This window comes from Lissotriton vulgaris, chromosome 1_1 (assembly GCF_964263255.1).
Source record: "Lissotriton vulgaris chromosome 1_1, aLisVul1.2, whole genome shotgun sequence".
Lineage (NCBI taxonomy): Eukaryota > Metazoa > Chordata > Amphibia > Caudata > Salamandridae > Lissotriton > Lissotriton vulgaris.
Genome location: NC_141685.1, coordinates 537158919 through 537181737, shown reverse-complemented (window position 1 = coordinate 537181737; position 22819 = coordinate 537158919). Strand labels below are relative to the sequence as shown.

The window sequence follows — 22819 nt, the reverse complement described above, 5'->3', positions numbered from 1 at the left end:
ACCCTGGGGACCCTCATTCAGGACAGGAGCCTCAGCTTTTTTCAGCAAAAACTTCCCCAACAGAGAACTCTGCGGCCTTCAATGCCCTAATTGAAAGAGCGGCAGCCAATCATGACGTCGATCTCCATGCAGACCCAGTAGACGTCTATTTTCTTTTTGACACCTTTTCAGTCGCTGAAAAAACTGTTAAGACATTGCCAATGCTAAAAGGGGTGTTAAAACATGCGCCAGAGGTCTTCAAGGAGCCCACCCGAGCAAGAGTCATTAACCCTCGTATCGACAAAAAGTACAAGGCAGCGCCCACTGATCCAACCTACATCAAAGGACAGTTGCCTCTGGATTCCTTGGTTGTCTCCAATGCACGCAAAAGAGCCAACTCACAGACTACGGGTGATGCTCCTCCCCCAGATAAGGAATCAAAAGTATTTGAGGCTTCGGGGAAACGTGTTGCTGCGCCAACATATGGGGCATATCCAGCACACAGGCGCTACTTGCGCGGTACGACAGGGCACACTACGACACTCTAGAGACCCTTCTGCAGCACTTGCCAGATCAATATAAGGAGGCAGCAGAGATGTTGATACAGGAGGGGAAGCTTATCACCAATGCTTCAATTAAGTGCGCTCTGGATGTGGCTGACACCGCCTCAAGAGCAATTAAACACTAGCGTTCTACTGCGTAGACATGCATGGCTCAGAATATCCGGTTTCAAACCAGACATTCAAACTACTATCCTGAACCAAACTGTCAATCCAGACCACCTATTTGGCCCAGAAGTGGATACCACCCTCGAAAAAATGAAAAAGGACACCGACACTGCTAAGTCTATGGGTGCCTTGCAGTCCCAGCAGTTTCGGGGTGGTTCCTTTCGTCGCTCCAGTAATAGAGGCACCTCAAGGGGTCAAGCGTCACAGTCCATGCAATTCTATAAGAGTAACACCCAATCCTCATATACCAACAAGGGTCGGGGTGGATACCGTGGCAACAACGTCAAAGGCAGAGGACGTGGTAATAACAGCTCCAGGTCCTCCACCGCCAGCAAACAGTGACGCCTTGTCACTGCCCCCCGACCACGCAACACCGGTCGGGGGGAGACTCCAGCAGTTCCTGCCCGTGTGGAAGTCCATCACCACGGACAGGTGGGTCAGATCTCTTATCCAATATGGTTATTGTCTGGAGCTCACATCCACTCCACCCAACATACCCCCAAAAAAGCCGTCCTATGTCCGGCGAGCACTTGCACTTGTTGCAGCAGGAAGTCAACGTCATGCTGCAAAAAGGAGCAATAGAGCTCGTGCCCCTGCAGGAAAGGGGTACAGGAGTTTACTCCCTGTACTTTCTGATTCCAAAGAAGGACGGATCCCTCAGGCCCATCCTAGACCTCAGACCTCTCAACTTTTACATTCTGTCAGAACATTTCCATATGCTCACGCTGCAGCAGGTTCTCCCACTGCTTTGGCAAGGGGACTTTCTGGCGACTCTGGACCTCAAGGATGCGTACTTTCACATTCCACTGCATCCTTCACACAGAAAGTACCTCCGGTTCACCATTCAAAACCAGCACTACCAGTTCAAGGTTCTGCCTTTTGGGGTCACCACAGCGCCCAGGGTCTTCACAAAGTGCTTAGCAACGGTGGCGGCGCATCTGAGACGTCAGAACATCCACGTCTACCCCTATCTGGACGACTGGCTCATTCAAGCGAAGTCGGCCCAGCAGTGCGCCGACCACGTGTCCCACACCATTCACCTTCTGCACGATCTGGGGTTCTCACTGAATTACCCAAAATCCCATCTCCAGCCCGCCCACATACGGCAGTATCTGGGTGCGACCATAAACACTCTGGCGGCCACTGCACAGCCGAATTCAGTGAGAGTCAACAGCATTCAGTCGCTGATCCAAAGATTCGGACCTCAACACTCGCTTCCAGCAAGAGTGTTCATGCAGTTGATAGGCATGATGGCCTCCTGCATCTCCATAGTCCCACACGCAAGACTACATATGCGTCCGCTTCAGGAGTGCTTAGCACGTCAGTGGACTCAGGCTCACGGGCAGTTGAAAGACCTAGTGTTGGTGAGCGGTCGGGCATACAACTCTCTGCATTGGTGGAATCCACAAAACCTTTGCAAGGGCCGACCGTTTCAAGAGCCTGTGCCGCAGATCATCCTAACAACGGACGCTTCTCTCCAGGGATGGGGAGCGCATGTACTCCAATACACAGTGCAGGGACTATGGACACTACAGCAAAAGAAGATGCACATCAATGTACTAGAACTGATGGCGATCTTCATGGCCTTAAAGGCATTCAAAGTACATCTGTGCAACAAGGTAGTGTTGATCTGGACGGACAACATGACGGCCATGTACTACATTCAGAAACAGGGGGGCACACACTCTCCGCAGCTGTCTCATCTGGCTCAGATCATGTGGAATAGGCCATTCAGAGGAACATTTTCCTCATGGCAGAACATCTCCCAGGCAAGGACAATCAGATGGCGGACCTGCTCAGCAGGCACAGCCACCAAATGCACGAGTGGGAGATACATCCATCAGTACTCCAACCGTACTTCCAAAAGTGGGGTCATCCAGAGATAGACCTAAAAAAAATGCCAAAGCTTCGCATCCAGGTTCCCACACCCGCAATCGCAGGGCTATGCGATATGGATGAACTGGTCAGGCAGATTTGCGTACGCTTTTCCCCCAGCACCTCTGATACCGCTGGTGGCGCGAAAGCTCAGGCAGCACTCGATGCCTCTCATCCTAGTTGCTCCAACATGGTCTCGCCAACCATGGTACACCACGTTTCTGGAACTTTCTGTGGTACCGCATCAAAGGCTTCATCTCACACCCAGCCTTCTGACGCAGAGCCATGGTGACATTCAGCACCCAGATCCGCAACAGCTCAACCTGGCGATCTGGCTCCTGAGGTCCTAGAGTTTGGCTACCTTAACCTTCCTCCCAATTGCATGGACATCATTCGGGAAGCAAGAAAGCCCACTACTAGAGCATGTTATGCGGCTAAATGGAAGCGGTTTGTCATCTATTGCGCAAACCACAACATTAATCCACTAGATGCTTCCATTCAGAACATCATCTGTTACCTGTTCCATCTATACCAGTGTAATCTGGCATATACTTCCATCCGCATTCACCTGTCTGCGATGGCCGCATACCTCCAGAATAGACAGCACCTTTCACTTTTCAAAGTGCCTGCTTTCAAGGCATTTCTGGAAGGACTCAAAAGGGTCATTCCGCCACGGACTCCACCAGCTCCAGAATGGAATCTCAATGTGGTTCTTACAAGACTGATGGGTCCTCCCTTTGAGCCACTACATTCTTGCGAACTTCAGTTCTTGACTTGGAAAGTGGCTTTCCTAGTAGCAATTACATCGCTACGGAGGGTTAGTGAGCTGCAGGCCCTCACAATCCAAGAGCCTTTCTTCCAAGTTCATTCAAACAGGGTAGTGCTCCGCACTAACCCTAAATTTCTACCCAAGGTTGTGTCTCGGTTCCACATCAACCAAACCATTGAGTTGCCTGTGTTCTTTCAAAATCCAGAGTCACTGGCGGAGCGGATGCTCCACACCCTTGACGTTAAACGGGCCCTAATGTATTACATTGATAGGCCCAAAGATTTTAGAAAGACTAAGCAGCTTTTTGTTGCCTTTGCGCCACATCACAAAGGTAACCCTATTTCCAAGGCTGGTATTGCTAGGTGGATCGTGAAATGTATTCAGATCTGCTATGCAAAGGCAAAACGCACTCTTACAATTCCACCAAGAGCCCACTCCACCAGAAAGTTGGGGGCCTCTATGGCTTTCCTTGGAAACATTCCCTTAGAGGACATATGTAGAGCAGCCACATGGTCTACCACACATACATTTACTAAGCATTACTGTGTAGACGTGCACTCCAAACAGCAGGCAGCTGTAGGGCAGGCAGTTCTCAAGACACTTTTCCAAACTGCTGCAGCTGGCACGGGCGGCCGCCGCTAATGGAGGGACTGCTATGTATTCTATGCACAGATATGAATTCAGCAGCCCACATGCCTCGAACTGCAAATGCTACTTACCAGTATGCATCTGTTCTTGGCATGTAGGGCTGCTGACATTCATATCGCCCGCCCTCCTCCCCGGCGCCTGTAGCAGCTGCAGTGTTCACATATCATTTCATGGCATGGTCATCATTCACTGAGTTTCACTCCATCTTGGCCACAATGGCTAAAAACAATCTGGGGATGGAGTCGATGCCCATGCGCACTGTAGTCCAGGGGAGGAGCCACCTATCTCGTGATATTTCGAAGACTCTTCCAGGACAACAATGTGCAATCATCCGGACCCAACACTAGGCGGCGATCTATGCACAGATATGAATGTCAGCAGCCCTACATGCCAAGAACAGATGCATACTGGTAAGTAGCATTTGCATTTCTAGCCAAGCATCCCTCTACCCGATCTTCACATGTGTCTTCACTATAGATGGCCTGAAAGAAAACCTGGAACACACATCCTATTTCGGACTTTGAAAACAGAGAAACTGCTTCCCCTTCCACTTTAATCGCCCTAATGTAATTCCGCGCCTGTTCGGCTTTGGTTTTTCAGGCAAGAATCATGCCAGCGGCCTCACCAAACTCAAAGTGGGAATTTTTGCTCGCCACCCACCTCCTAGCGACCCTTGCCTGTAATAAGTTTTCCAATTGGGTTTTTAATGTATCTAGTCTTTCTCGGTCCGCGCTTGAGCCAATATGGGCACCTAAGTTGTTCTCAATGCCTTTCATTTCCGTCTCCAAATTCTCAATGCTTTCCCTATACTTCTTCCTTCTGTGAGAGGATCGACTTGTAATACAGCCCCTCCAGAAGGCCTTCAGGGCATCCCACACCGTCTGAACCTCAGCTGACTTTAAGTTGGTCTCCAAAAAATGCTGGGTCTCTGAACGGAGAAAAATAACTTCGTCCTCTTCTAATAGAATGATGCGATCAAAAGACCAAGAAGCATGAGTGTGTTGCTGACCTAGCTTTAGAGTAAATGAAATAGCTGAATGATCAGAAAGATGAGAAGGGAGATAGACGATGTCTGTCACTGAATCTTTAAGTCAATAACTAAATAGAGCATGATCAATACTTGACATATGTTTACAACTCAATCATTTTACAAGTTTTAAAGAAGCCTATTTTATATTGTGAGTTGTACAATTTTAAAATAATGCCTTACATAGTCACAGTGCTTTCTGTCACAGGCTGGGTCGGAACTGGTGTCGGTATAAATACGCAGGTCAGTATTCTTAACTGCGCCAACCAGGATTTACGTCTGTGATTCTCTGGTTACACACATATACATCTGCAGGGATTGCACTAACTGAGATTTCATAACATAAAGGTGCATTTTCAAACGATTATTTTAACATATCTTTTTTATTTTAAGTTGTGTGCTGTATTTTATATGCAGTTACCTGACAGTTAAAGACAAACAAAACAATTACACAACGTTCTCTACCTTTTAGCCACGTCGTTGGCACTGCCCTTTTGCACTCAAGATCACAGTTCTCATGCACTTCACCCGTTATGCATATGAATTCCTTGTATATGTTCACATGTAAATGGTAACTCGTATGAATAAAACATCCCAAAAGAACTTAACTCCGCGTGAATGCTTTTGTAGGATTCAGATTCCTGAGAGCAGTTGTGAAACCTATGAATTACATGGTAGTCCGAAATCTACCCCGAACATAGAAGGAAACCTACAGGAGTACATGTAATATTTTCCAGACTACTTTTCATGAATCTGGCCCTCCATAATTGCCTTCAGTTGCCTTGAAATTGAATGACTTCAGGAATTTGTAAGCATGGTGTCAAAGACTGAGGTTCCTTTGTGTATTGTCTCTTTACACCTAATGTATGTTCTCTTGTAGCCCCGAAGGAAGTTATACTGAAGACTCAAACCAAGAAATTCCTGTCCAGCCACAGGCGCACATCCATCATGATTTCGATGATGAATTTGATGATGACGATCCTCTCCCAGCCATAGGACATTGCAAAGCTATCTACCCGTTTGATGGTATGTTGCACATGTGTTAGTTACCCCTGCAAATGATGGGCTCATGAATGTACGGTACTGCAAGTGCTAGCTGTTATATTTGCTAGAGTCCTTTTTTAATCTATAAACAGATTTTTAGATTACAGATTAAATACATATAGCAAAATTTGAATTTACATTATCTATTATTGTATTGAAATGAAGGTGTAACAATCAAACAGGAAAGTTAACATGTATATACCGTTGGCAACAGTTTAACATTAGCGAGTGATGACCTGTATCAAATCTCAGCCATTTGGCCCCCTGCCGCCCCCCCCTACACAACCTCTTGTTCCCTCCCATCCCAAAATACAAGGATGCATGCAATTGTGTTCTGTCATATCGAAGCGTAATGTTATTTATTTTGAATTCTGTCAGATTGAGTCTGCACATTTCAAACTATAATTTCTTTTGATTTTGGGGACCTTCAGGACTCAGACTTGTAGTGTCCAGCTTCACATCTTTTGAATTCAGGGTGTAGACTACTTCAGCGTGCGCAGTCCTGAATTCTTGAGTAAGCGAGTGTGATGTCTCCTAAAACTGATCCAGACTGCTACTGACATTCAAGGTCCCCTCACAAACCTTTTGTTCTCGCTCTACAAAAAAATTGAACATTGGACCCAATTGATTTTGCTGCACTGCATGTAGACTAAGGGGAAAAAGTCCTGTGATCCACGTTTTTGCTAGTCTTAATCACTGGCTTTAGATATCTAAAACACACCCAGAACTGTGTTCCCTTCTGAGGAATCCTCTATAGAAGAGCCACTAAACAGCACATATTTCTCCCCAGCATCTCTTTCAGGAGCACAGTAAGTGCCTTAGGAATGCCTCCCAGCTCTCGTGGGGTCATTCCCTTCACACTTCTCTAGCAAAAGCTTCACAGGTGAGCCAGCCCACCTTCACCCCTCTATTCTCCTGTGAGTGTTGCAGAGCTTGATGAGCTGAGTGAAGCAGCGTTCCAGGCACAGCCTCTGCTATCCCATTCCTGTGCTCATGGCTGACATCAGTGATGGGAGCCTGGATAAGAGAACTATTCTTCTGCTTCACTACCATATCCTCAAATAGAGCACTGGAGCCCGATTAGGCAACATGGTTAAGTCCTTAATGACTTAATTTTTTCTCTTTGAGACAGAAGTTGACACTTTGACATTTCCAGACTATATACTCTTACATCCCTACAGATGCCTCACATTTCTAACACTTGGGATTCTTTTTCATCATTAATCAAAACATTTTTGTTGCTTGTAGTGCAATCCTCCGTAATTTGTGTCCATGGTGTTGCATATTGCTCAGCATTTTAATAAATTTCAAATTACTCCCGTATTGGAACTTTCATAGATTCACATGCTTGAGTCATTCCCGGTCATCGAGATGGGAGTCCCCGGGATGTCAAAAAGCAATGCTTAAATCCATACAAAGCAGGAAAAAGGCCTAGGCCCATTTCAGTTTTGTAACCCATAACTCTCGTTTTGTAAAAGAGACCAAAAATATCCTTGAACCAATCTGGGACCCTTCACCCTCTAGAACACTCCTGAGAGAAACTTAGACCTTCAGATTTTCTGCCGCACGTTGTGCTAGAGAGTCTCCTATGAGCTCTGCTCAGTTTTCTCTTGTTAATTAGTGATTTTGGACAGTATTCTTAGCTTCATCTTGGATTTTCATCTGCAGGATCCATCTTCAGTGCTGGTTTGTCATCACTCTGACGTTATTACGTCAGGAAAAGAAAACAAGCATTTACAATGCAATGGTTTCGCCTTTGTTAAAGTTAGAGCTATTGGCATTGCTCTTGACATTATTTTTATTTATGTATTTTTTAACATAAATAAATGGCATTGTCATTTACAATGCCACTAGCTTTATCTCTCGCAAATGACACACACAGAGCCCCCCCCACACACACAGCCACACAAAGCTCCCCACACACACAGCCGCACAAAGCTCCCCACACACACAGCCGCACAAAGCTCCCCACACACACAGCCACACAAAGCTCCCCACACACACAGCCACACAAAGCTCCCCACACACACAGCCACACAAACCTCCCCACACACACAGCCACACAGAGCCCTCCACACACACCCACATGGCACAAGCAGGCAACAGGGGCACACTGAGGCACAAGCAGGCAACAGGGGCACACGGACGCACAAGCAGGCAACAGGGGCACACTGAGGCACAAGCAGGCAACAGGGGCACACGGAGGCACAAGCAGGCAACAGGGGCACACGGAGGCACAAGCAGGCAACAGGGGCACAAGCAGGCAACAAGGGCACACGGAGGCACAAGCAGGCAACAGGGGCACACGGAGGCACAAGCAGGCAACAGGGGCGCACAAGCAGGCAACAGGGGCACGAAAACTGAGGCACAAGCAGGCGACAGGGGCACACGGAGGCACAAGCAGGCAACAGGGGCACACGGAGGCACAAGCAGGCAACAGGGGCGCACAAGCAGGCAACAGGGGCACGAAAACTGAGGCACAAACAGGCGACAGGGGCACACGGAGGCACAAGCAGGCAACAGGGGCACACGGAGGCACAAGCAGGCAACAGGGTCAGGAAAACAAGCACAAGCAGGCAAAAGGGTCACAAGCAGGAATTGTAATTTAGACGGGGCTGAAGTGGAGAACGGTCAGTAGGGAAGTAGTGTGGCTGGTGCAGTGGTACCAAGTGGTACCAATTATTCTGCAATTGACACTTGCTTTATTCCCACCTTTCTGTTTACAGACTACACTCCGAGCTACTGTAGTGGCAGTATCCTCTGAGCTCGTGTCGCAGAGCTGCCAGGTGGTGCAATGTATATTCAAGAGCACGTATGGGCCCCTATGTATAATATAGTCTCGGCGTGAAAGCAGCAAAATACAAAAAATATGTATGATTACAGCTTTACAGATGAACAGCAGTAAAGATGCATGATTAGAAATAGTGAGTTTAAACTACTAGTGTGAACGTCGCCACCCTAAATTTCATGTTTCAGATTTCCATTTATTTTTACTGAGTATGTAATAAATAGAATATTAGTCTCCAAAATATGAAATGCCCAGGGTGTGTACAGGGAGGACTAAAAACAGTGGAAGCGGAGCCATTGCTAGTTACCTGATGACGTTTGTGACAGACTTACGGTAGGAGGTGGGGCGAGCTAAGAGTCTGGGACTCCAGACATTCACGGTGTCATTACAAACACTGTCTAAAACTGCTCCCATGTATCGAAGTTCTGAGGTTCCCTACACCTTAAATATGGGGCTCCAGCACAGAATGCATATCGTGTGCGCATCGTATTTGATTATTGGGTAATAAATGTATTTCCAATTAAAAACAAGTGCCTGGCCCGTAAAATGTGTCTCGGGAGTGAACAGACCCAATGGGCGCAGGTAGCCGGGTGTGGGATGATGGACATGGCGGGTAAAGGTAGTCGGGCTTACCGAAACGTTATCGCGCCCACACCTGCTGCCGTGGATGGGGCGAGAGACTGCTAGCGCTGTTATCCAGGGTGGGGAGTTGTCATACGCATGTGTATGAACGCACCTGTTGCTCTGGTGGTCCTCACAGTGCACATGGTGGAGGGAGAAGGCTTGAGTCATTTTTCTTAGTGGTATCTCTTAGTGGTTATCACTTGTGTAGTGGGTAGGTGTTGAGCTTAGTTGGTTATCTTAGGTAGGAGCTACATACATATTTACCGGAGGCGATTTGACCTGATGTGCATATGCTGACTAATGCTTTTGAGTATCTTATTGTCTTCTGGGGGGCAAGGGCGTGATATATTGTTCAGTGGGCATCTGGTGCTCACAGTGATAAGTGGGTGGAGGAGGTTGTCTGTTGTAAGGGGGTGTCTTGGGTAACGGGAAGCGAACGTGTATGAACTAGATACTGATTTTGGTGCTACGTGGGACGGGTGACCGGCTGGCTCGCAGCCGCTCAGCGTAGTGGCACTGCGAGGGTCATTCTTTGTTTTTCTCTTGACCACGACACCTGCGCGCTTCGGTGGTACGTGCATTTTCCACAACATCCAGACTACCCGTTTTGTGATCTGAATGCGGAAATGAGAAACGGGGAGCCGACGAGGAGCAGCAGCAGCCAGGTTTGGACTGTCACCTGTGCGTGGGAAGCGGGCCCCGCCCCCTGGACTCGCGGCAGGTTGAACGAGAGAGGTTGGCGCTTTGCGCTGACGAACAAGTCCTCCTTGGTCTGCCTCCCGCGGGTGCACACAGGACACCAGCAAAGGCGTCATCAATGGTGGCAGTGCCAGTCTCCTGAGCCCATTGCTGAACCTTCGGTGCAAGCGAGGAGCATGGTGGTTTTGAGTGTCCCATGGGTGGGTATCTGAGAGGTCTACTTAATAAGCGGGAGTTCCTGTATTCTCCTCCCATATGCTTATATCGTCTTCCCCACGCCCCCACAGCTAATCCGGGTCTCCTTGGAGAGCATCACACCCTTGGTGTCGCAGTATTTATTGTATTAGTTACGTGATGCGAGCTTCCCCATTCCACAAGAGTCATCCCCCCTAGGCACCCCCGCAGTCGCTGTTCAGTCAAAGAGGAGGGGGCGCGTGGGAAAAGAGGAGGGATCCCTCTTTCCCTAGCTGTGTGGCGCAGCAAACTTTGTCTATGGGTGATTGGCAGGATGTTCGTCCAATCAGAAGACAGAGCCGTATCCCGCTGAGCAGAACGGAGGAGAGAGGGGCAGGGCTAGAAGCCTGGAGAAGTTTTAGGCTTGCCCAGTCACGTGCTGCTCCTCGGGCTTTATCTAGCCGGCTTGAGAGCAACTGTCAAAGGCAGAATCACGCTGCTTCGCTAGGATAACGCCCCGTGTCCGCCACACACGGAAGGCAGGCAGCAGCCCAGAGCAGGTGCTTGAGACTGGTTACGAGGCCCACACCCGTCCTGCGGAATCCTCCTTTATACTGATAAATTCATCTTGATTCGCTCTTACGAGCTCGCATGCTTTATTAGTACCGCATGGAGAGTGCCACCCGTTAACACTCGTTCGTATCCCAGTTTCCCGTGATAGTATACAACCGAGTACAGGGCTTAATCGTTCTAAGGTGTCATATACAGCCTAAAACTGAAACTATTATTCGAGAGGCCGCGCGCTGAGATTTCTCAGGTCTAAAACGTTTCTCAGGTCTGATTAGGACCTACGGGGTCCTGCTATGCACTTTGCCGCGCTTCGCGGTGCCTTGGACGGGTGAAATCCCGACTCCCTGCCAAGTCTCACGCTTCCCGCGTGAGACGCGATCGGCCCGGTCGGGTCTTGTAGAGCGGATGGCCCCCCTGGTCTACAGGACCCACTCGGGGGGGAACCACCGACCTCAGGGCTATCCAGGGGGAGGGAAGGCCCAAGGACCCAGCGCCGCCTCAGTCACGCGGGCGGGGGCTTCGTTTGCAGCCTGCTGGACCCGACCGCTAAAGGATTCCAGCGGGAGGGGCTGGAGCGCTCTCGCAGCGCGGAGCTGCAGGCAGGCAGAGAGACACAGAGCGGTGCGAGTCAGCGGGAAGGGGCGGCTCGCACCGCGGGGGATATCAACAATACCTTGACACTTGCAGGCAGGCTGGCAACCCCAAAACCAAGGGGGGAAACAAACGTTGCGGGCCCCGAGCCCGATGATAGTCTCGGTGGCGGCTTTTCTCCGGGGACAGATGCGACACGGGGCAGGAGAGACGTAGAAGTGCCGGCAATGCCGGACCAGACACGGGGGCGTTCCCGGCGTCGCGTGACGTCGGCAAAAGCCAAAGAATGTCGGGAACGCCCCCGTGTCTGGTCCGGCATTGACGGACAGGCCCCTCGTCCAATGGCAAGGCTCCGTTTACGGAGCCAGCCAATCAAGGACGAGGGCCGAACAAAAGCCACACTACAGTTCTCAACAGGATTTCGCCTGCGCGGAAAAGCTGCGCAGAGCGCAGCTTCCGCTAGGCGAAACCTAAAAAGGGTATGTTGAGAGCCTGTGCTACCTGCTTCATAAAAAGGCTTCATACTGATGACCCTCATGAGGACTGTATTTATTGCCTCCATCCAGACCAAGCTAAGGACTGTAAGGAATGTCGTACATTTTCTAGTAAAACCTTAAGGGACCGTGAGGGACTCTTTTTGATATGGCTTCAGAAGCTAAAAGCTAGAAAGGAGGTGATTTCTAGTGACAGCGATGAGGGATCCTCTTCCTCATCCAGAAGGTCACATAAGAGGAGAAGATCACCACATGCCCATTCTTCTGAGGAGCGTCTAGGAAAAGCCTTTAAAAAGACCACTCAAGGGTCTCATGGGCGCAGTCCCTCAAAATCTCCTCAAATGCTTGAAATGGAAAGGAGGGGACATGCTTCAGGGGATACAACTGCAAAAAGGCTGAGTTCTGAGTTGCCTAAGCCACCCCCTCATGTCAGGCACTCCTTCAAAAAGCCCTCTTCAGTGCCTCCTGCAGTAAAAACATCAACAAAATCTTCGTCGAAAGTACCGTAGACTAAGAAACCATCTCTTCCGTCGATGAAGGTTGAGATTTGTCTGCTGCCAAAGAAAGCCTCAGCGTCCACGGCAGAGTTGGGAACTACTTCGACAAAGGTTTTGTCTCCTTTGACAAAGGTTTTGTTTCAGAGGACAAAGGTTTTTGTCTGTCGTTGAAGGTTTTGTCTCAGTTGACGAAGGTTTTGTCTCCGTCGATGAAGGTTTTGTCACTGTCGAAGATTTTGACGCCGGTTTCAACGGCGTTGATGTTGATTACGATGTCGACTAAGGCGGGGTAATCGACCAAAAACCCATCTGCACCCATTACAACACCTCCGGGTAGAGAGGGCAGACGCCTAGATAATGCTTGTAAGCGTTTTTCCTTAATATCAGCTCTGTTGGTCAGAGCGGGTAATGCCCTTGCCATATTGGGTAGATATCACAGGCAGATGTGGTGTGACCTGGCTTCTTATATGGATCAGCTTGCAAAGGAAAGTAGACCAGAGATGAAGAAGATTCTCTAGGAAGGAGTGAGAGCTTCTGCGAATGTAATAGATTGTGCAATGGATATCGCAACTACCGCTTTCAGATCGCTGAGGGGTCGAGCAGTTTTGCGCAGTCAAGGATGGCTCAGAGCTACATAATTTAAACTGGAGGTCCATAATAAGATCCCGGACCTTCCCTTTGATGGAGAGACTTTATTTGGAAAGCACATAGATGATACGCTCCAGGATATGAAGAAGGATAACGATATAGCGAAGGCTCTAGGGACACTACAATATCAGAAAGTGCCCTTAAGAGGAGCTAGAGGAAGAGGCCTTTCATCCTACAGAGGAGGATTCCAACAATACAGATACCCCTCGTACGCTACATGTTCCCACCCGTACCATCAACAGTATGTTCAATGACCGACAGTCCGGGTGTATTCTAAATCGGCCCCCAGAGGAAAAACAGGACATCAGGGAAACTCATGACGTGCTTTAGGCTCTGGCTATTTGTATTCCCTCCTCTACAGAAGTTCCCCTGGGGGGACACATTTCTTTTCATCTTCACCAGTTGCAGAAAATAACCGCGGACCAATGGGTCCTCAATCTAAAACAGTTTGGTCATACATTGGGGTTCCTTCAGATATCCCTCTTTGTACCCCACCAGGACGCCAGGAAGTCAAACATCAACATCTCATGCGTTTGGAGATTTTTACAGTGCTCCGAAAAGGAACAATAGAACCAGTGCCAATCTCCTAGAAGGGGAGGGGATTTTATTCCAGTTTATTTCTGATTCGCAAGAACTTTCGTCAGTGGCGTCCGATTCTGGATTTGAGAGCTCTAAATACTTATCTCAAAAAAGTCTTTCCGTATGGTTTCCCTTCAGGACATTCTGTTGCTCCTAAACCCAGGAGATCATATGACCACCTTAGACTAACAAGATGCATATTTTCACATCCCCCATCCATCACTCCCTCCATCCCTCCCACAGGCAGCATCTTAGATATGTCATAGCCGGAAGCCATTACCAGTTCAAGGTGCTGCTGTTTGGCCTCATGTTGGCCCCAAGAATTTTCAAAAAATGTTTGGCCCCAATAGCTGCCATTCTGAGGAAAAAAAGGCATGCGGTATTTCCGTACCTGGACGACTGGTTGATCAAAGCACCTTCACACGCAGCTGCTCAGTCGTCCACGGGGGCATGCACAAGACTGTTTTCCGAATTAGGCCTGACTTTGAACAAGGAGAAATCATCACTCCATCCTTCCAAAAGCATTAAGTTCTTGGGGGCAATTCTGGACACCACAATAAACCGGGTTTGTCCGTCTCTCGAGAGACTGCAGTAGCTAATCTCTCTGTCCCAAGCATACACAAGAAGAAAGTCACTTTCAGTACGGTGCTACAAGACACTCCTGGCGACAATGTCTTCATGCATCCCTCTGGTCCCTTTCTGCCAGTTAAGGGTACGTCCATTTCAGGAGGAACTGGATCGGCAATGGCGTCATGCTGTAGGATCCTTCGTGGATGTCATAACAATCACGCCAGGTATGATCCAGGACGTGTCTTGGTGGACCCAACGTCAAAATATTTCTGTGGGCCTTTTTTTTTACCATGCTCACTCCATAGGTCATCACCACTGATGCTTCCCTGGAAGGGTGGGGGACTTCTGTCAAGACCTCCTGGTCAGTGGACGGTTGCAAAGTCCAGGCCAATAACTTCACATCAATCTATTGGAACTCAGGGCTGTGAGATTAGCATTGCTGGCTTTTCTGCCGAGGATAAAGAACTTGGCTGTGTTGATCAGTACAGATAAAACAGCCATGCATTATCTCAACAAGCAAGGTGGCACGAGATCTCTTCCCCTGTCCCAGGATGCCCACAGAATCTTAAAATGGGCTGTTCAAAGTGGAATCTCGCTAAAGGCAGAATACAGGGGATCATAATTTCAAGGCCGACACAGTAAGCAGACTCAAGTCAACCTGCCACTAGTGGGAGATCAGTCAGGGAACCCTAGCCAGTATCTTTCTGAAATGGGGCAAACCAACAGTGGACTTCTTTGTGACAGCTCAGAACAATAAATCCCACTTCTTTGCATGTTGGCATCACCAGCAGGGATCCTGGGGGAATGTGTTTTTGATGGCATGGCCAGGCGTCTTTGCCTATGTCTTTCCGCCGATTCCCCTCCTACCATGTTTTCTCATGAATATCAAGAAAGCCGTAAAGGATGATCCTGATAGCCCCATGGTGTTCCAGACAACATGGGTTTACTGAGCTTCTCCTCCTGTCGGAGACGCAACCGATTCTCCTTCAGCCCTTCAGCCGATTCTCCTTCAGCTCCTTCAGCCCATTCCATCTCCCCTGACGATGTTGCAGGGACAAGTTCTTCATCCAGACCCCAAGTCACTATGTTTAGCAGCATGGCTCCTGAACACTGTGAATTTCAACATCTAAAACTACCAACTGAATGCTGGGATATTCTCTCGAATGCCCAAGCACGGAGTTACGAATAAGACATACAGGATGAAATGGAGAATATTCGGTTTATGGTGCCAGGAGTCGAATGTACATCCTGTAAGATCTGCACCTTATGAGATTCTTCCTTACATTCTACTTTTGGCAAAATCTGGATTAGCACATGCGTCAATAAAAGTTAATCTAGCCGCTATATGCTGTTTTAGAAGGACTGCTTCAGTACCATCATTATGGTCGGAGAGAATCATAAAACCGTTCATGAAAGGATTGTTTTGTACCTTTCCCCCAGTTAAGCCTCCGCCACCTCTCTGGCAGCTGAATATAGTGTTATCGCAGCTCATGAAACATCCCTTTGAACTCATTCACAGGGGGAACCTTAGGTTCTTATCTTGGAAGGTGGCTCTTCTCCTGGCGCTCACACGAGAGTTGGGGAGATTCAGGCCCTGACCATACAGTAACCTTTTCTCCAGTTTAAAGAGGATTAAATAGTCCTTCAAACTAATTAAAGGTTTATAATCAAAGTACCATCAGAATTTCACCTGAATTAGCCTTAAGAGGTTCTTTCCTCAACCGACTACTGCAGCAGAAAGGACTCTTCATTCGCTGGATATCCAGCATTGTCTGAAATGTTATCTACAAAGAACAAAAGCTTTTCGCAAATCGTCACAGCTCTTTGTGTCCTTCAGTGAACCCAGAAAGTGCTATCCTCTTTCCAAAAGAGGAATTGCTCAATGGATCTCAAGTGCAATCCAATATTCAATATCCAATATTGCCATCAAGCAGCAAGAAAACCTTTGGGAGCACAGGTTTGTGCTTATTCGACAAGAGCAGTATCTACATCCACTGCGTTGTTTGCTGGAGTACCTAGCCAGGATATATGCTGGGCGGCTACCTGAAAGAGTACACACACCTTCACCAGGCATTACTGCCTGGATGCAGCCGCTGACAATGATGTGGCAGTGAGACAGGCGGTACTGAGGAACGTATAACTCGCGTTATAATAGTATTTACATTCCTAGTCGTAATGCTGGACACTTTGAAACTATTATTGATTTTTTTAATGCTTTATTTAGTTTTCCAAATAATGACGTAAAAGAGTGAAAGACAGATTTTTAAATTCGGGCTGTACACTGCACTGAGGAACACTTCTGCATGGTAGTTTGACGCAAAGCGATATTCGACAATCTAATGTGCCCGTCAGAATACACCAGTACAATCCAATCATTCTCGAGAGTTTGCAGTGCCGCCCAGCTACATTGTACTAGTATTTAGTCATTTGGGTCCACGACAGTAATCTAGATAGCCACATCTTTCTGAGCACCAGCCAGAAGATAACATGTTATGGGTTCACAAATATCTCTGGGCCAGGAAGTGGGTTGCATTAGGAAAAGAAACATGTCCATATTTTTGCTACAGAACACACCATCTGCCAATCATTGCTTGATGGTCAGTGTATTTCTTGTTCCCCAATACATGGATGTTTTTCTTTTAGCAAGTAACTACGCCAAAGATAGCTTATTTTCTTCTGTTGGCTGATAACTTCTTAACCTAGGGCAGCAAGGAACAATTGCTCCAATTTAACAACTATAATCGTTCTAAACTGTTCACAAAATGTTTGACCAAAACTTCTTGATGCTCCGACAATAACATGCCAGATGTACAATAGACCTATTCTTGTTGAAAGTAATCCTCCATAGAAGATATTCAATACTTAGAGGCACATTATGAATCTAGTCAGCAGAGGCGACTCCTGCACTATTTGAGATTCCCACCTGCTTGATGTAATCTCGCTGCCTTCATAGAATCCAACAGTGTGGTGGTTTCTCTGAAAGCAAGAGTTTTCCAAGCTACAGTCATGTTGTTTTCGCCATGGAAATGCAAAAAACCGAAAAAAATCCATGGCCTTCGCACACAGATTTGTCCCACAGGTTGGGGTGTTGGTATTTGATTTCACATCTCATAGCAGTTCTGGGCTTGATCATGTTGTCAATATGACCTGGCGAATCAATTTAAGACCCTGCTCCAATAGGAGCACTCCCGCCCAAACTGCCAAACTGAGTCCTCCCTGAACCCAAACTCAAGCAACCTAAGACTTGTTGTGTGTTTCATGTAACGTCCTAAGTGGCAATGGGTATGCCCAGATGTGGGACCTTTGCTCAATGTGCCACTTGAACCGAGCTACACCCGACTGAAGAGCCCCTGTTACGACGAAATCCGTCTTGGGATGCTTGCAGATATTGAACATTTGAGATGATAGAAAGGAACCTTGGTGATCTCATCAGGTGGCTTGTTAGACTGATAATATGCTCTCACCAAATATGGTTTATGGGCCCATATGTGACAGAAACATGAACTGCTGTACGAATGAAACTGTGGATAATTCTCATGTTTCGAGACATTCTCCAAAGGGTGTCATAGTCCGTTGTGTCCTATGCTGTTGAAAATTCCAGGAGGATCATGACTTTCTGTTTTTCAGTGGAGACAGGAGATCCTCACTGAGGTCTTCTTTAGTGAACTCTATGCCCCTCAGTGGATGATGTTCAGTTCAACTTTAGCTTGGAACTGGCATTAAACCTCACCCTTCATAATCTTGCTTGGTAACTGGAGGTTTGGTATATGGCGGTCGAGCGCCAATACTTCAGGTCTGTCATCTTCCTTTTTAGCCACTGATTTATTGCATGCTTGGGCAGCTTTGGGACTGGATGCTGTCAAAAGAAGGTGCTTATGAACTTGGTGATGTTAGGGGCCATGTCACAGCTTATTGCAACAGTCCTTGCTTATCCTGGTTTGAACAATATGCTGTGCACCTTGAATTTTGCAGCTAGCTGTGAAGGGCCATTTAGGGGATTCTGCTATTGGTGTGACAGTGAAAAGAGATGCCTGCATCATGGGAGCATCTATTGCACCAAAAGTGGATCATTTGGAGTGTTCCCGGATATTTCTGATTATTTAAAGGTTTTACCGCACACCTTTGGATTGGAAAAATACCATCCAAGCCAACCTGAAATGAATAAAAGCAACCCTTGAGACGTGTTCCACTCTCATTAGGTTGCTTTTATTCATTTCAGATTGGCTTGGATGGTATTTTAACAATCAAAAGCTGTAATACTGTGCCTGGCGTGGTAAGAGGCTTTGGCCATTTTACAGCTCGACATGGATAGCAATGTGCTAATCCTATGCTTAAAGACTTTGCTGTAGAAATGGCAAAATACTTTGTCCCTTTCTATCTCGGTGTGGATGGCACTGTGCTAATCCTATGCTTAAAGACTTGGATAGAAAAGCAGATATTTGAGGTGAGCAAATTTAGAATGTTGCTGATTTTGAGTGTTCCCTACAGGAGCTGATTTCCACCTAAACCTGAGAACTACCTAGAGTTCTCTGCTTCTTTTTTTGCATATATATATATATATATATATATATCAGTTAAATTTGTGGCGCACTGTAGCAGTCCCCGAATTACTTTTATAAGAGCAAGTTCAGCTTATGCAAAACCTTTAATTTTGAGAGACATATAGGACAAGGATCGCTTTACTGGATTCACTGAAATCTACACCAGATAGGGTACCAGCAACACAAGTTTTATTACATAATGAGGAACATAATACTAAATGGGTGACCAGTTTTCCCAACGACCCAGATGTGCCTAAAATTAACCAAATTATTTTATGACAGAAGGAGGCAAAATTGTTTCCAGCCTGTATGAAGATGTAATTTGGCCTAAAGTAAGCCAGATAATAAAAAGATGCCCAGGGCTGAAGTAAGGAGGAAGACCTAGATGAACAGAATTGGTGAAAAATATATACAAACGGAAGACAGGTCACCAGAAAGGCCCAGTTCAAACTGATCAACTGGAAATGCATTCAGACCATTTATGACTCATCAGTTCATTCATAGAATGAACTAAGTGTAGCACTAACGCAGGAGCACATAGAAGTTTGTGGTGGGGATTATACCTCTGGAGAGAGGTGATGCCGAAACTTAGCACCTTGACTCATAAAACATTGCACTTTGCTATTGACATATGTCTTCCGAGGTTGGTATCAAGAAGTAAGTTACACAACAACAGTTAAGGTAATGAAACTGTGACTTTCACTGGCCAAAAGGAGAATAGAGATTCAATAGAATGGGCAACTAGCACTGAGGTATAAAATATGGGAAGTGGATTAAGTGGGTAGCCACCGAAAGTGGAGTAAGAAGGAAACTGTAATGACAAAGACTGAAGGGAAATTGAGTGCTAGTGTGAGAAATAGTGCTGACTGAGCAAGAATTCAAATTGATGGGGCAGAAAAGGAGGACCAGTATTCAGATATGGATGCACAATAAGTAACCAAAAAAAGTGCAATCTATAGGGAAGAACGACCGAAAATGTGATAGTAAGGAGTACAAGAGAAGTGTAAGATGACACCAAGACTGAAATAAGCTAATGTACAAAAGTGGATAGAAGGATGATCCCTTTGAACTGCAGCAGCTGCCTTGAAAGCCATAAAGATGGCATATGTGAGAAGTGGGGAACCTGATTTTATACTGAGGAGAGAAATTAAGCACAAGTCTCACCATACTGACTGGGGATGTTCAATTGTCAGTAATCGGGTAAGTAATAAAAGAGCGATAATTGTTAAAAATAAATGAAAATAATCCAAAAAAATGGAGAATTGAATGTGTTATGAAGCTGGAAATTGAAGAAGGTTCAGAGATATTTGAAATGATGGAACAACTTCCTATAACACGAACTGGAGCCATTAGGGTGAACCCTCTTTTTGAAAGTTGGCTTTTAGTTAAGGTGTGAATGTTAGTGAGGAATTGTTTTTGCAAGTTTGTTATATTTGATATGATTTTAGGTAGATTTGGGGTTGTTCACATGCTGAATCTTGATGTTCTTGTCAGCTAAGAGTATGGATCTGTTGTAAACTCTACAGGACACAGGGATTTGTTAATATGCTATGATTTCCTTGGTATCCTGAGATCTGTTACTGTAGGATGTCACTCACTGAAGGACAGTGATATCACTGTCAAGAAGAGACAGTGTTGATTAGGATTTGATGATCTACCTTGTTAAAGGCTGCAGTGGTATCCAGCAGGAAGAAGCCATTGTTGGTGATTTCAAGTGAGCCTTTGCCTATTTTGGTGGTGGCTTGTCTAAGTGCTCATGGTTTGGAGGAAGGTCATGGTTTTGTTTTTTCCTTGGGGTTAAGTTGGTACTTCATTTTTAATGATCTTACACAGGAGAGTGGTAATTATGATTGGTCAGCATTTGGCCAGTCATTTGAGCTCCAGGTTGGATTTTTTTCAGTATCCACAGGATTTTTGATATTAAATGAGATTAGAAAGATACCTTGTGTGAAGGACATTTTGATAAGTTGTTGGAGGGTGTCCCTGGAGGTGCCTTGACTATTGGTGCTAGAATGAGGCTGTCTTCATAATATATGGGGACAAGCGATCGGAGTGGGCATAGATTTGTCTTTCCTGAGATGGTAATGTTGGAGATATTCAAAGACCCCCTGTTCGCTCAAACTTTATCAGTGTTGTCTTTAAAGAACTTGTTTATGGGTTAGCATTTCTCCTTCAAATGCTTGACAGATAGAATCACGAAGTGCTAGATTGCCTTGGGGAGCTCTTTACTTCTGTTGATTGCTCTATAGTAAGTAGCCTTAGCTTTTGTTATGAGCTTTCTGTAAAATGCACAGATGTTGTTCAGGGCTATGAGGATGTACAGCAACTGCAATGGACACCCTGATTCATCTATCGCACCAGAAATTGTAAGGCTGACTGTTTTTGTCGGGAAACCTGTAGAGCCTCCACGAGGCAGTTGTAGTGGAACAATCCATAGATTGCTGCCTTCTTAAACACATTGTTTGACGTTTTCAGGAAACAGCACTGTCCTAATCCCTACACTCTCATCTGAAATTGTGTGTACAATTCCTTAGCCCGGGTAAGGTTTGGGTATAAGGCTTTTCTTTCTCCTTGGTCTATCTTTATAGCTCTGTCATTAGAGCTAAAATAATGGGTATTTGTTTTGTTCCTCCCAGGTCATAACGAAGGAACACTAGCAATGAAAGAAGGAGATGTGATGTACATTATTGAAGAGGACAAAGGAGATGGCTGGACAAGAGCTCGGAAGCAAAGTGGAGAAGAAGGCTATATACCCACTTCTTATGTAGAAGTAACTCTAGAGAAAAACAGTAAAGGTGCAGTAACCTATATATAAAACAACTTGCATCTTACCATGTGCGGCTAAAAGAGAAATTGGAACAAAACTAGTGAGTTACGAGAAGGGCATACAGTTCTACTTAAATTATTGTTCACCATGTGAGCTCAGCTGAAAGTTGGATTTCTTTCTGTGATATGAATACTATCCTTAGGAGAATGCCCTTGTGATAAGCACACTTTAGACATTTTCGTCAACGCGGCTATCTGACCAATCATTGAACTAAAATTTCTTGCATGAGTTATTTCTAAAAGTTGTGAATTCTACTTTTAGACCGGTTACAAGACACTGTCTCATATTAGAAAACATTTTAAATCTACTTTTTAAAATATTTTCAATTTACTTCGGAAATATGTTTGCCTCGTGAGTTAATTGAATATGTTTAGTATTCTGTTCCAAATTCTGAACGCTGGGAAAAAAGAAGGTTAACGAATCACTGTCGCTGATGAACTGCAAGGGACTTTGAAGATGTACATTCTTTTTACATTTTAGGAATATTTTGGTAATTATAGGGTGTCCCACGTGGATGTCCTGTAGCGATTAAATACATTTTCCTGTTGTCTATATTTTAAAGATGGGAGTGTACATTTTGGTACTGATTTTAATAACGTATTAAGAAGAAAGTGAACCCTTCGCCTTCAACCACATCATGCAATCTTTTTGTTGCTTTACCGAAATTTCTCACTTTAGGAGTTTTGGAGTGCATTTGATGTCTGTATTGGTTTTCGTTTTTGAAAGTGGCATACCACTTAACGCCTGACATTGTAAATAGCGTTGCCAGTTCAGTGCGTGTTGTTCTAAAAAATGCATTCTGAGTAAGCACGACAAAGAAAATACATTAGTCATCTTTAGCAAACTCTTGTTAAACCTGATCATCAATAAAGTGTTGACTTTCTGTAGCATTGGCCATTTAAACTGGGGATCAAAACAATACCCAAGTTATACATACCACTGCATGATCACATCACCAATTAAGTACAGCTGATTATTAGTATTTTCAATTTGTTTCATGTAGTTCTACCTAGATCTTACGAGGGTATCTAAGCGCTTTACATTCATTTTGAGACCTAAGAGTACATCCAAAAATGAAATAATGGGAATGAGAAACTAAGTATTGTGCAGAAAAGGCAAGTGTGAAAATACATTCTAGAAAAAAAGG

At 45.9% G+C, this 22819-nt stretch overlaps 1 protein-coding gene across 6 annotated transcripts in view; it reads left to right on the top strand.

Moving 5' to 3' along the window:
* FNBP1L (formin binding protein 1 like) overlaps positions 1-22819 on the top strand; it is a 659713-nt gene that overhangs the window by 616355 nt on the left and 20539 nt on the right. For 4 of the 6 annotated variants that reach the window (XM_086953911.1, XM_086953913.1, XM_086953916.1 and 1 more), the window contains exons 13-14: positions 5907-6052; positions 21482-21640. In XM_086953911.1, coding sequence (XP_086810037.1) covers positions 5907-6052; positions 21482-21640 — 305 coding nt within the window. Of the gene's footprint in view, positions 1-5906; positions 6053-21481; positions 22560-22819 lie in introns of those variants that run through there. The other 2 variants (XM_086953914.1, XM_086953912.1) reach the window with 1 other exon arrangement.